At 39.1% G+C, this 14,979-nt stretch overlaps 1 protein-coding gene and 1 long non-coding RNA gene across 3 annotated transcripts in view; one reads left to right on the forward strand and one right to left on the reverse strand.

Annotated features, from left to right (window-relative positions):
• Positions 1-7,649, forward strand: part of gstcd (glutathione S-transferase, C-terminal domain containing) — a 136,653-nt gene extending 129,004 nt beyond the window's left edge. For both annotated transcript variants that reach the window (XM_043674346.2, XM_043674347.2), the window contains exon 12: positions 6,111-7,649. In XM_043674346.2, coding sequence (XP_043530281.2) covers positions 6,111-6,271 — 161 coding nt within the window. In that variant the 3' untranslated portion in view covers positions 6,272-7,649. The remainder of the gene's footprint in view (positions 1-6,110) is intronic.
• The window catches only part of LOC122539478 (uncharacterized), a 54,543-nt gene continuing 42,686 nt past the window's right edge, over positions 3,123-14,979 (reverse strand). The window contains exons 3-4 of the long non-coding RNA XR_006309100.2: positions 4,763-4,811; positions 3,123-3,367 (exon numbers count right to left, since the gene is read on the reverse strand). This is a non-coding gene — a long non-coding RNA (uncharacterized LOC122539478). The remainder of the gene's footprint in view (positions 3,368-4,762; positions 4,812-14,979) is intronic.

Raw genomic sequence — 14,979 nt, forward strand, 5'->3', positions numbered from 1 at the left:
ATGTAAGGAAGAACGTTTTGTGCAGTGAGTAGTAGTGACCTGGAACTCAGTGTCCACTTGTGATGGAAGCAGAGACAATAGTGATTTCAAAAGGGAATTGGATGAACACTTGAAAGAAATAAAACTTTGTAGGACTACAGAGATTGATCAGGGGAATGGCAATGGGTGCATTCCTGCACCAAGAGCCAGCATGGACTTGCTGGACTCACCTTCCAACGGGTTTTGCAAGACTGCTGGGTGCCCTGTTTTACAGAGACATGGCTCACTCCCGTTACACCTGACTGTGCCTTACAACCTGAGGGATTCTCAGTTCACCGAATGGACTGCTCGGCGACCTCAGGCAAGGCAAGAGGTGGTGGGGTCTACCTCCTAATCAACACTCTTGGTGCTCAGATGGTGGCAACGCCGGCAAGTTACTGTTCCCTGGACCTAGAATATCTTACAGTAAAGTGCCATCCCTGCCACCTGCCACGCGAGTTCATCACCGCTATATTGACATTGATCTACATCCCACTCTGTATGGAAGTGAAGAGTGCATTTGATGTGCTATACAATGTTACAAACCGAGATGGAATACCCCGTGGCCTTGCTCAAAATAGCCAGTGACTTCAGGCCAGTCTCAAGAATGTACTACCAAAATATTGTCAACATGTATATCCTGTTTCACCAGAAGTTTGAACATCCTCGGCCATTGCTGTACAACCATCAATAATGCCTGCTCCTCAATACTCCATTTACTTTTTGGAAAATCAGATCCCAATGCTGTCTTCCTTCTCCTGGCTTACAGGCAGAAATTGAAACGTGAGGACCCAGTACAGCAAGTAGTGCAGTGTTGGTCTAAGGCAACGGAAGGGCTTCCACAGGACTGCAACGAGTCAGTGGTCTAGTCCACATTCAAGAACTCAGTGGTCAACCTATACCACTGCGTGCCGAAGGAGTTAATCTGAATGTTCTAGCGAAAACTATGGATGAACCAGAAGATTGAATTGAATTGAATTAGGTTTAATGTCACATATACTCACATGAGTACAGTGAAAAGTTTACAAGTCACCATTTATGGCACCATCTTAGTTACAAAGGTACCTGAGTACAGAATCATACAAAGCAGAAAATAAGGAAAACAAAGTTTAAAGAGTTAAACATTACAGTCCTTCTTACTGAAAGTAGAAAAACAAAGAAACACAGTTAACAGTTCAACAACATGGTCCATAAATACCTAGCCATGTTGGGCTCGCATTGCTCACAAGGGCTCAACCACCCCCACTTCGGGTGTGACCTCGTTTCCCCCCCACCCCCACCAACTCCCCAGTTTGCTTTTGATGCCTTGCAGCCCACTTCCACTTTTGCCCTCATCACTCCCTACTGCAGTCCAGGTTTGAGGCATTCAAGTTGGGCAACCCTGATCCATACAGGAAATCCAGGTTTGTAAGGCCATCAGAGGCATAAGACGCAATACCCAACTAAGCTTGAGACCCAGGCTAACCACAAGGACACGCGTTGCTTATGGCAAGGCTTACACAACGTAATGGGCTACAAAGCAAAGTTGAACAGGATCGTGGGCAACAGTACATCCCATCCTAATGAGCTCAATGTATTCTACACTTGCTTTGAACAGAAAGTCAGTGAAACGATGTTACCTATCCCATCAGCCTCGGATGCACCTTTACCCATGGTCGCCACTGCAGATGTTAGACTGGCCTTCTTAAGAGTGAGCTGAAAATGTGTTGCTGGAAAAGCGCAGCAGGTCAGGTAGCATCCAGGGAACAGGAGAATCGACGTTTCGGACATAAGCCCTTCTTCAGGAAGACTCCTTCTTAAGAGTGAACCCACTGAAAGCAACTAGCCCAGAGGGAGTCCCCAGCCATGCACTCAGATTCTGCGCAGACCAGCTGGTGGGAGTATTCGCAGACATCTTTAACCTCTCCTTACTACAATCTGAAGTTCCCATCTGCTTCAAGAAGATCACCATCATCCCAATGACAAAAATACATCATGCAGTGTGCCTCAATGACTACTGCCCAGTGACTCTGACCTCCATAATTATGAAGTGCTTCAAGAGGTTAGTCATGGCTCACATCAATTCCAGCCTACCAAATTACCTTGATCTTTTGCAGTTCACCTACTGGTACAACAGCTCCACAGCAAGCGCCATCTCTTTGGCCCTACATCCCTAGAACATCCGGATAATAAAGGATACCTACATCAGTCTCTTATGTATTGTCAACAGCTCCACCTTCAACACCATAATTCCAAACAAACTCATTTCTAAACTCTAAGCTCTAGGGTTCACCAACCACCCCCCGCACCCCCCCCCCCCAATCCCCATAACTGCATCTTCAACTTCCTGACCCATAGACTGCAGTTAATAAGAATAGGCAACAACACCACCTCCACAATAATCCTCAACAGTGGTGCCCCACAAGGCTGTGTACGCAGCCCCTACTATACTCTTTATACACTCATGACTTTGTGGCCAAATTCTGCCCCAACTTCATTTACAAGTTCGCTGACAACATCGTTGTTGTAGGTCATATCTCGAACAGTGATGAGACAGAATACAGGAAAGAGAGTTAAGTGCTTAGCAGCATGGTGTAAAGACCACAATCCCTCCACCAACGTCAGCAAAATGGAGAAGCTAGTCATTGACATCAGGAAGTGGACTGGAGGGCATGCCCCTGTCTGCATCAATGGAGCTGAATTGGAGAATCTGGTTTTCATTTAACATCTCTACTTCCTCAGGAGGCTAAGGAAATTTAGTGTTCCTCAAAACCTCTTACCAGATGTACCATAGAAAGTGCTGTATTTGGATGCATGGTGGTGGTATGTCAACTGCTCTTCACAAGGCCACAAGAAACTACAGAGAGTTGTGACACAACCCAGTCCTTCACACAAACCAGTCTTCCATTGATACTTTCTGCTGCCTCAGGAAAGCAACCAATATCATCAAAGACCCTTCCCACCTCAGTTATATTTTCTTCCACTCTCTACCGTTGGGTGGAAGATATAAAAGTTTGAATACATGTACAAACAGATTCGAGAACAGCATCTTCCCCGCTGTTATCAGACTTTTGAACTGACCTCTCTCTGCACCTTTTCAGTGACTATAATACTGTATTCTGCACTCTGTTCTGCTACCTTGATGCATTTTGTATAGTACGATCTTCCTGTATAGCACGTAAAACAGCACTTTTCACTGTATCTTGGTACATGTGATAACAACAAATCAAACTCAAGTGGACTCTTTCTGTATAATATATGACTGTATAATTCTTTATGACAGTAATCCTGTTCTATTCAGTGAACTCACCGTGAGCGATATGTGTAATTTCCAATGCATGCTTGGTTCATATTAGGGTCAAAATGAGTTCTAGAATGCAGTGAAAGCAAGAAGTTATTAGCTAGAGTGATCTTCAAGTCACATGGGAGAACTGTTTCAATAAACATAATAAGTGGTTGTCAATTTCAGAAAGTTAATTACCATCAGGTTGGTGCTTATAATGTCAAGTAATAATTAGCGGTATCTTTTTACTACTTAGATAATTAAATATACAAAAGCTAGATTACTGTAAGATTAATATACAGGTATGTTAGCTATGCACCCTATACATCCCATCTGATAGCAGGTGTGTGTTGGCAGTGGTTTCACAGATGTGTTTAATTTGATAAGTGGTTAGCATGTTAAATCATTTAAACGATGTGCACTGCATGTAATTTAACACTTAATTCCACTAGTTATTCATTAGATAGATTTGTACAAAGAAAATTTAACAGACAATTAGCATTTGCCAAATGGAAAAGAATCCTCCTTGTAATTATCTAAGATACTTGTTTCAAAAATGCCAATGCAAAAGATTAATGTTGCTTATTGAATGATTGGATCTCAACTAGTTCCAGTTTAATGAAATTTTCCTTCATGATTTGATGTACAGCATTTTGTAAAATGTTCTTTGATTTAAAAACAAGAGAAAGTTGGTGGACGTTTTCTGTACATTTATAGGTCCCATCCATTTACTCAGCTGGGTTCAGAAAACCCCAAACACAATTCAAAACTGTTTGGTCAAGGTTTCTTGGCAATTTGCCAAGGTCTATTTGACAAGTTCCAAATCCAAACCTCTATTACCTGGAAGGAAAAAGGCAGCAAATGCATAGGAACACCACCCCTGCCACTTCACCTCCAAACCACACACTACCCTGGCTTGAAATTATATCACCATTCCTTTAGTGTTGCTGGGTCAAAAACTAAAACTCGCTTTTTGACAGTACTGTGAGTGTACCTACATCACATGAACTGCCACAGTTCAAAATGATTACTGAACACCATAATTTATGGATGAGTAACTAGTGCTACCCTAGCTGGAAATACTCATGTCAATAAAATAATTTTAAAAAGTGACTTCACCACCAGCACCCGAAACAGATTATCCAGTCACTTATCTCAATGCTATTTTAAGGATTTTGCTTTATGAATATTGGTTGTGGTGAGTGCTTACAATAGTGGTGGCCATACTTAAGAAAAATAATTGATTTTGAAGCATTGGAACATCACAACAAATGCAATATATTAGTGACTATGTTTTTTTAATGGTACCTAATGTTTGAACTATTGAAGTTGATGTCAGTGGACTAAGATCTTGGTAAATCTTAAGATGCCATTTCTTAAGAGATCTTAAGATATTTTCCTACATGATTTACATTTAATCTGCAATGAGTTTGTTGAAAAAGAATGCATTGAAGGAAAATCTAAGAATTAGTTTGAACTTACCTCAGAACGACTGTCTTTGTAAGACTCTCAGTCAGGTTTGCAATCCACACTAAAGGGGGTTAGTATAATAGATAGTGTTACCTGGAGAGCTGACAAGGTAGTGAATGTTCTTTGAAGTAAGATTAAGGAGCTGTTACTACACAGTTAAATACTACACAAATCCTTCATTGTGTGCCGTACTGACCTGTGAGTTACTGATGCTGAGTGCAAAGCAAAAGTGATCAAGTAAAATGGCAGCAGCATTACCATTCTAAAGGACAACAGTGAACCAGCTGAGTCTTTACAGCATTCTGAAAGCTTCATTGTTACTTTCTGGCATGTATAAGAGTCCCTTGCTCGATAATAAGAAAACACTTCATCCCACGAACTTAAAATGTATTTTGTGCATACATAAAGCTCTCAATGGTTGTGACAGACCTATCACTCCCAGTTACAATATGACTTAAATGTAGCACGGAACAAACTCCAAATGTCAAAAGTTCTTGTTAGCTCTAAAAAAAATCACAAATGTTTAAACCATTGTGAACAATAATAAGAGCACTCAGTTGACATCCATCATCCAAAGTGGTTTGATGTTGGTCTTGAACTCTTGCAGGAGAAAAATAGTGCATAAGTAGCTTGTTTATTTGCAAACCTGCGTGGGCATTGAAAAGGAAAACTTTTCCCATGTTCCACATTACAGTCTATTTGTAGATCTCACATTTCAATATCCAGTTGTATTCTCTGAAAGTATGGCTCAAATTTATAGCCCAAACTTTAAATAAACCTTGTATTCACTCCTGGTGTTACTTAAATGCAGTACAAAGATACAAAATAATAAACGTTTCAATCCTTTGTTGCAACTCTATTGTTTACATTTCATTCTAATGATGTGGGTGTCATGTATTTATTACACATGCCCAGTTGTCCTGGCTAGATACAACTACACAGTTTGTTAAAACAAGGGATACAAGGTTACAGCCTAACTTCTGAAAAATGGCATTGGAAAGGTTAGGTGGCTGCTTTCGACCAGCGCAGACGTGATGGACCAAAGGACCTTTTTTTGTACTGTAGACCTCTATGACTATGACTTTAGAAGTCAATTAAGAGCCATCTGCAGTGACATAGGCATTGTAGGCCCAGGCAAGGTAAGAGATAGCAGATTTCCTTTTCTGAAAGAAATTAGTGGATCATTTGTGTCTCTACGACAAGCCAACAGCTTCATTGTCACTTTCTAGCATGTGTAAAAAATCTTAGCTTAATGATAAAATTACACTTTATCCTTTTAACTTAAAACAATAAAGTTTAGGCTTTTTTGGGCATGCTAATATTTAGTTGATAATCATGTATAAATTCAATTTATTTTCAGGGAAGAAGTGCATGGGCCTGGTAGATCTGGATCGAGCTTGCTCAGCAGAGGAGTCTGGATACACGGCTTATGTATCGTCAATGGAGCCAAACAGTTGTTCACCGAAAAACAATCTGATAGTGGGGAGTTTGTCAAGTCGTCATCTCAATTTAATTGCATAATGTCACAAACCCAGCGATCAAAACACTAAGACAAGAGAGCCACATTGTTACACTGTGACCTGCTTGTCAGAGGACAGCTTCTCTCAATTATCTTGCTCAGAAGCCGGCTGAGGCTTTGTGTAGTCACTATCCTGCACAGCATCTCTAATTCAATGTTTTTTTTATGCCCAATGACTTCTGCTCAATGGAATGAGGTCCTCACACTTATCTTGAATGACATACAGGGAAAGTTAATTTCCCAGCAAATACTGCAAACCTCCTCCAGTTGTATAGTTTAACCCATTTTAGCAAATGGCATCTATGCATGTTCTTCACATACTTAAAAATCCTACTTTGTTTAATTATGTTTTACAAAGATGAAAGTCACTGAAGCATCATGTATACTTGAGCTGGACCAAGAAAGGAACCATTAAATATTTTTATCCCTTTACTTCATGTCACACAGCAAATCCACTTGGATTGCAAAGTTCACTCTGTTCAACTGTGTTTCAAATAGAACCAGAAAGTATGACCTCTTGTACCATGGAAAATGCCTTACACAAAATCACTGCTGATGCTTTGTTGTGGTTTGTTCTTCAAACTTCTGTTTCCTTGACAAACTGCATCTTTTGATATCTGCCGATAATTCAATAATATTTTCTTTAAACTATCTCAGGATTTCATCTTCTGCAGTGAACACAATATATGGCAAAAGCAGAAGTATCCAAATGGCTCAAAAATATTGCAGGGCTCATGTTTGCAGATGCAGCAGTGAATTTATTTATTTTAAATCAAAAATTTAATATCACAAATCTTTATCCTCCTAATGTTTTTCAACCATTCATCTGTTTTGATACCTGCGAGACCACTGCTCATATTGCTCCTTCCTCAAACAACTGGACTTACAGGTGAGGTGTTCAAGACTTACCTTGTATAAGTAAGCAATAACTACCTTGCCCATATGATTTTGAAGATTGGTTGTCTTGTGTTTTAAAACTGCGGGTAAAGTTTAACTCTTCCTGTGTATTTCAGTCTTCTCTGTAAATTTCAGTAATTGTCTTGGTTTATTTTGAATTTCTCCTGTTCTGGGATAACTTTTTATCCCATTTCTTTTTATAGTTATTTTCTTGTCACAGTGTTAAATTTTTTTTATGGCAAAATAGTTTCTGGATGCAATTATTTTAATTGATATATTTTTTAGAACAAACAAGCAGATGTAACAATATTGTTCAGGTGATCAGTGTTCAATTATATTCTTGTAATCAGATGTTTCCAGAATTTTCTGACATTGGAAATAATAGTAATATAATTAAAAGTTAACTGTTCAAGCATGATTCGTAATCTGAATGTTTAATATGATTATGTAATTTATTTACAATTAAGAAAAAACACGCATCAATCACCAGCTTCTTTATTTTATGTTTATTTGTTGAATAATTCCCACCTAAAAGGTTTTAATAACTAAGTTAAACATTTTAATTCAACCATTTGGAAAATGATGAACATGTGAAGGAGAAAAATGCATTTTGTTAAAAAATTGAGTACATCAAATCAGTGATGGTAGTCAGATCAAGATTTATTATTGATATTTAAGATGAGCAGCTCACTCCATTATGTAACGTGTTACAGAAGAAAATCAAATTCCAAATGTGTCTTTCATATCAGTTGCACGATTTATTTATGACCGGTGTTTGATTTACATGTCTTAGTTTGAGGAGCCAAAATGTGGTTTCCAAAGTTGCCCAGAATCGTTTGAGGATCCTAAAAACATCAGATACTGAGCACTGTCTCTTAATCTCTCTTTAAAATCATAGTTATACTAGTTACAAAGTGATACTGTGCCCCACATCGCAGCAGTGACTACGCTTCAAAGGTACTTTATTGTCTGTAAACTGCTTTGGAATTTCCTGTGCGATATAAATACAAGTCTTTCTTCCTCATTCAAAATAATATTGCCTCCTCCAGCTAGCGACAAATGGCATCTTTGTCATCATTAGCATTATAAAGCCAATAACTTACTTGAATTGAGACTAGGGTTGCTATAGAAACAGATAATAGAAAGGCATACCAACCAGTAGCAGGTTTTTCTTAGCTTTTTAACATTAATCTCATTCTTGAGAAATGTGCACAGCAAAGTTTTAAATAAATCATATAATCCTGACCGTGTGGAAGAAGGCCATTCAGCCCATCAAGTCCACAACATCCCTCCACAGAACACCCCATCTGGACCCATGTCCCTACCCCATCCCTGTAATCCTGCATATCCCATGGTTAATCCACCTGGCCTACATGTCCCTGGACACTATGGGCAATTTAGCATGGCCAATCCACCTAATCTGCACATCATTTGACTGTGGAAGGAAACAAGAACACCTGGAGGAAATCTGCAGAGACACTGGAAGAATGGGTAAACTCCACACAGACCTTATCCTATGAGGCAGCAGTGCTCACCACTTAACCATTGTGCCACCCTACAATGTGTTGTGGAATTTATAACTTGAAAGACTGGTGAAAATTAATTCAATAGTAACTTTCAAAAGAGAGCTAGATAAATACTTGAACAAGAAATATTTGGAGAGCAATGGAGAAAGAGCAAGGGAGTGGGACTAATGATACAGACTGAATGGGCCAAATGGCCACCTTCTGCGCTGTAAGATTCTATGAAGCTTAATTCTGCCTGAGTAGAATGGATTAAAAAGTTGCTTCCATCTATAGAGCTAAATTTATTTTCAAAAGACAGGAACACAAAGAAGCAGGATGAATTTTTCAACTTTTTTTTAAAGCTCATTTTCTACTTGGCATGTGTAATAATTCCTAGTGTTAAACCAGCTGTTAAATCTTCATGTAAAACTACTTGTCTCCTGTCTCGGTGGACTCTCCCTGCATTAATGTACATAGTATCATGGAGCAGCAGGAGCTGAAAATAATGTAACTCAACCAAAGTTTAATTGTTCACGCATTGCAACTTTGTTCTCCTGAAGCAATGCTTGTAGCCAGTCAGTGTTCATATAACAGTGTGGACTTGTGACTCAAGTGTATTTACACTCAAAACAAGCAAAGAATAGCACAGGTCAAGTTAGTCAGTACAAGGTCAGTTCATTCCCAGGAGTACATCTTTTTCAGGTTTGCTCAAAGCAAAAATATCTTCATCCAATATCTCTGAACACCCAATTGATAGTCTCAGTCTAGTCTCTGGGGTTGTGATTATCATACATTTGAAACAGCAGAAAAATCATTTGAATCAGGCTTTCTTCCATCTCTTAAATGCAAAGGTATGTATGCATCAAAACCTTCAACTTAATTAGCTTTCCTTATCTAATGTGCTTGAATCTTTGTTCCAACTATTAATTTATTTTTTGATTATGAGGACGTGCTTTATTCGTTGCTCCAAATCTCATCCAGATCATTCATTAAACATTTACTGCTTTTAACTTAACTATATTTGTACTTTGGAGCCATTTGGTGTTTCAGTGTTTTGATTAGTAATTATTACTAAAACTTTGACAAGCCGTCTCTCCGATATGCAACTGCCTTGCACTGAATGGTCTAGGTACAGCTCATTCTTAATGTAAATCAGTGTAAGCCTTCAGGTCCAATTAAAAAAGACATGAGGGGCAACATTTTACACAGATAATGCTTCGTGTACGAAATGAACTTGCAGAGGAAGTGGTAGTTGCAGATACAGTTCCATTGTTTAAAAGATATTTGGATAAGTACATGAATAGGAAAGGTTTGGAAGGATATAGGCCAAACGCAGTCAGTGAGATAATTTAGCTTGGGATTGTGGCCGCATGGACTTGGGTTGGACCAAAGTGTTTGTTCCATGCTGTGTGACTCTCAGCCTCTAGTTTATGTGGCAGCATATATTTCAAAGTATCATTCATTATCTTGGATCTTCTCAAGATATGATGATTATATAAGCTGAAGAGGTTTAGAATAAGCAAGGTTGATATAGTTTGAGAGTTTCAAGGGAACAAGCAAAATAGAGTTCAGGTGATGTCAGAACTGGTAGATCGTGATTACAACTTATTGCAAGGGATTGTTGATATTTACTGTTGTTTTAAGAAATTTAAAATGCTAGCATATAAGATAAAAGCAGTGTGAGACAACAATCTACTACAGCATGGATCGGTTGCACGACTGGGAACTTTAATTTGACTGCTAAAGGAAGATAGCATGCCTTGTACATTCCAGTAATCGTGGCTGCTCCCCGATTGCATCAAAGAAAAGTTGTCAGGTCTAAATGCAACCTTCACGTAAAGAGAGGTCTAGAAAAGGGAAGGGCTAAGTGGACCAGTTCATAATGCAGGTTGTACAACTGCAATTGAGTCCTAGTTTTAAAATCATACATTCTGCCTTTATTTTTATATTACTGTTAGAAATTACTACGGTCACATTTATTGCCTGTGTAAACTATTTGATCTGTAATTTCACTCTTCGTCCTGCTGTTAGAAAGGATGTAATTACAACATATCACATTCATATATACAGCTTCCATTATAACTTTGGGCACTCGAATTTGTAATGGAAACGTTTGACAGGACAGGTTAACAATGCAGGTTGAACTATGGCCTTGGTGCAATGCTCAACACTTGATACAATGTGTTACATTGAAATGTATTGACTATTTTATTAGCAAATTGACCTGCCATGTTACACACAGCAAGATCTCCAAAACGTGTAACAAATGATTAATTAATCTTTTGGTCACAATTGGGGAGAAACATCCACCAAATGTAGATACAGTCTACTTCTCTCCAATGGTGCCTGGCTACCCTGCCATACCCTTTGACTTCCTTGACAGTCAAGAGCTAACTACCTCTGCCTTAAAAATATTCAGTGATCCTGACTCCATTTCCACAAACTCAACATTTTGAGAGACAAGGTTTCTCCTCCTATCTATCTTAAATAGGAGATCTCTTACTTTCAAACTGTGTCCCCTCTTCCTTGACACTCTCACAAGATTAAACATCCTTTCAACATCCATCCTGTCAACTCCCTGCAGGATCTTGTATGTTTCAATTGTATTACCTCATTCATAATAACCTCTAACAGTTACTGGACCACTCTGTCCACACTTTCCGCATGAGACAACTTCCTCAGGCCAGGAATCAGTTGAATGAATGTTCTTGGAAATGCTTCTAATTCATTTGGGTTCTTTCTTAAGGAGGGAGACCAAAACTGTCCAGCAAAGTTCTACTGGCACTCCAACCCTGTGCCCTGTACAACAGTAGTAAGACATTCCTAATTCAATATTCTAATCCCCTTGCAATAAATAACAACATTGCACGTACCTTCCTAATAGCTTTCTGTACCTCCGTACTAACATTTGGCGACATATGCACTGGATTCCCAGATCTCTCTGTTCATCAGATTTTTGTAATCTTTCGATTTAAAGTAATCTGACTTAAGGTAATACTACAAGACTGATCTTGTTATGCCATTTACTTTAAAATTTCTGTCACCCTTAGGAATAACCATGGAACCACAACCTTTCATAAAATATGAATTGATCTCTCTTGACATGACATATAGGTGGCCTATGTCGTTTTTTTAGTTTTTAGGTAAAGAAGGATCATTGGGTCTGGTGAATCGGTTCCATTTTAAAATCTTATATTTTGTGTTTATTTTCATATTTCCATCATGAGTTGCTGTGTCCATATAATGGGATTGTTTATGTAAATGTGGCATGACAGTTATGTTGCTTCGTTGTCTCTACTAACAAGAGTTTGTCATTACAATGTGAAAAGATCACCGAGCCAGTTGTGTTCTCAATGTAGATGTGGAAATTTACAGAGCCTTAAAGCACAGAAAGAGACCATTTGTCTCACTGTGTTTGTGTCGCTACCTTGAAAAACCTATTTAGATGGTTCCACTATCCTGCTTTTAGCCTTGAATATGCAAAAAAGCTGATGGCAAGTACAAGACATTTTTATTTTATTATAGATGCATTGTGTTCATTAGGCCAAATGAAGACCTGGTAATGAGCTAAATCTTGTCATTCAATGCTGAGGATCAGATGACACTCATAAACTGTTCGTGTCTCACCATCCGAGCTGTTGATTGAATTATAATCTTAACAACAGTCTCAGGTATCTATTATTCTATATACATATCCCAGACATTTAGTATTTTGACAAAAATTCCTGAGCAGAAATATTAGAACTAATATGAGGTCATTTAGAAACAGCTTTTACTTTAAAATGCCTTTGTTGTCTGCCACTGCAAAAGTCATGTGGATTCTGCAAAGTGGTACTTGTAAGGTTTACAGTCTTATCACAGCATGCTCCCCAGTATAGTTTACAATTACAGCATGTCTGATTGTTTTTTGAAATGTAGGGGTTGGCCTGAAGGCCACGGGTTCAAATCCCATTTCAGTGCCTTTAGCACAAAATCAAGGTGATATCCTAGTGCAGTACTGAGAAATTGGTAAACTATTAGAGATGCTGCCTTATGGATGTAAAGTTAAGCAAATATCCCATCTAACCTTTCAAGTAGAAAGGAAAAAATCCCACGGCATTATTTCAAAAATGTGCATGGTCTCCCTGTCCAACATATAACTCTTATTCAAAATAACAAAAAAGAGATTATCTGGTCATATTGCTGTCTGTGACAACTTGCTGTGCAAAACTTTTTCTACCATCTTTCCTGTTTTACAAGAGTAACTACCCCAATATGTCAGCTGTTGGCAGTAAAGTACCTTGGTGTCCTTGAGGTCAGCCCTATAAATGGAAGTTCTTCTTCTGACTTTCTATAAAAAAGTTCAATATTTTATATTTTTATCAAGTTCTGGAAAGATTGTTCCAAAACATGAAGAGAATTCGATTGAGCAGGAGTAGTTAAAATTAATCCATCTGGCCAGTTCCGCTGTCTAGAAAGCATCTTCTTGCCATATTGCCTTTCATATGTATTTTTACTTAGCAAACCCTTCTCAGACTACATAATGAACATTAAAGCTGAAAAAGTGGAAAGAGGCAATTGTACCTGTCAAGGATTTATCAGTATATTTCCAAAATAGTTGGGATTGTGGAAGAATAATGTAAAAGTCAGTCTTCGCTGAGCTGGACCTACTACATTTAGATCGTTTATATTGAATTAGATCACATTAAATAAGAATTGTGTTCCTGATGCCATGATAGATGCCTTGAATGTTAACTTAGTGCTAGATTTATAATCTTGTGCATGTTATCACATGTTTAGATATTGTGTGGAGTTGTGACACCAAAAGAATTCCAGTAATTAATTTGTTTTAATTTAGTAGTGGATCTTCCTTGGCTTTTGGCCACAGAAACTGGACATACAATTGGCTGCCCCTCATTAATGAGCTAATTGGCCGTCATTGTCCCTGAGCCCATTGCGAATTTATGGTGACTCAGGGATGAAATGGCGATCATATGCCTTTGCCACGTTCTTGGGAGGATATCCAGTAAACTTGGTTGATGGACTGGTATCAGGAACTGGGGAGGCCACTGAAAGCCTCAACCCCCCACCCCCGATTGTCACTCACATTGGGTCTGAGGTTCCATGCTGATTCTGGGCCTGTGATAGGTGCTGTGCATTCACCACTCCAGCAGGCCCTGGCAGCAATGGAGAGCTGTTGGGCCTAAATTGGTCAGGAGCTCCTGGTTGGAATCCTCATTACAGGAAAGGGCATTTAATTCCATCAAGGCCTTGCCCAAGGATCTGACAGGAGTTACCTGGGTAATGGATGACCCACCTCATCTCCCGAGCCTAACAGAATCCCAGTCTTGGTATCAGGGAATTGTTTCCTGTTGTTACAGTCTAAATTACTTGTAATAAATAATCATTCTTGCTTGTGTTTTCTCTGAACCTGAACGTCCAGTCAAATGATGACCTTTGCATACTTTATAAAATCCTTAACTTTTGTGGTGGCTCAGGGAATAGTGGAGTTCAGTTTCCAGCATGTTACCCCAGTAAATCAATTTTTCACTGTTCCACACAGAACACCATTTAATTTACAAAGAATAATTTTGTAACAGGGTGTACTTCACTGTGTCACGATAAGCTGAAGTCTGAGCTTCAAACACTAGACACATTAGGGTGGGGGAGAATTACCTGGATGCTGTGTTTCAGGAGGCAGTCATATCCCTTGCATTAACTATCCCAAATTCAGTCAGTGGTCAGGGACTATGAGTGAGGCAGGTAGAGGAGGTAATGCTGAAGGAGCCTTAGTCCTTGAGCTTGTCTAATAGGTTTGAGATTCTTGCTGTCTGTGTGGAGGCTGTAGGGAGGATGAGCAAATTGACCACAGTATCATGGAGCTATTCATAAGGAGAGAGAAAAGAGAAATGTAGTTGTGATCAGGGAAAGTATAATCAGATACTGTTCTCTGTGGCCAGGATTGAGAGTCCTGAAAGATGAGTTGCCTGGTGTCTGGGTTCAGGATATCTCATCTGGGCTGCAGAGGAACCTGGAGTGGGAGGGGTAAGATCCAATTGTCGTGGTCCAACGATATTGTGAGAAAGAGGAAAGAGGTACTGCTGAGGGAGTATGAGCAGCTAGGAGGTCAATTAAAAAGCAGAACCAGAAAAGTAATAATCTCTGGACTACTGCCTGATTCACAAGCAAGTTGGCACACAGTCAACAAGATTAAAGAGGTAAACACATGGTTCAGAGATTGGTGTGGGAGAAACTGGTTCGAATTCATAGGACATTGGCACCAATACTGGGGAAGGAGGGGTCTGTTCTAATGTGATGGGCTCCACCTG

Source organism: Chiloscyllium plagiosum, unplaced genomic scaffold, assembly GCF_037043375.1.
Source record: "Chiloscyllium plagiosum isolate Xiang-an unplaced genomic scaffold, Cpla_swu_hap1 HiC_scaffold_36, whole genome shotgun sequence".
NCBI classification, from domain to species: Eukaryota; Metazoa; Chordata; class Chondrichthyes; order Orectolobiformes; family Hemiscylliidae; genus Chiloscyllium; species Chiloscyllium plagiosum.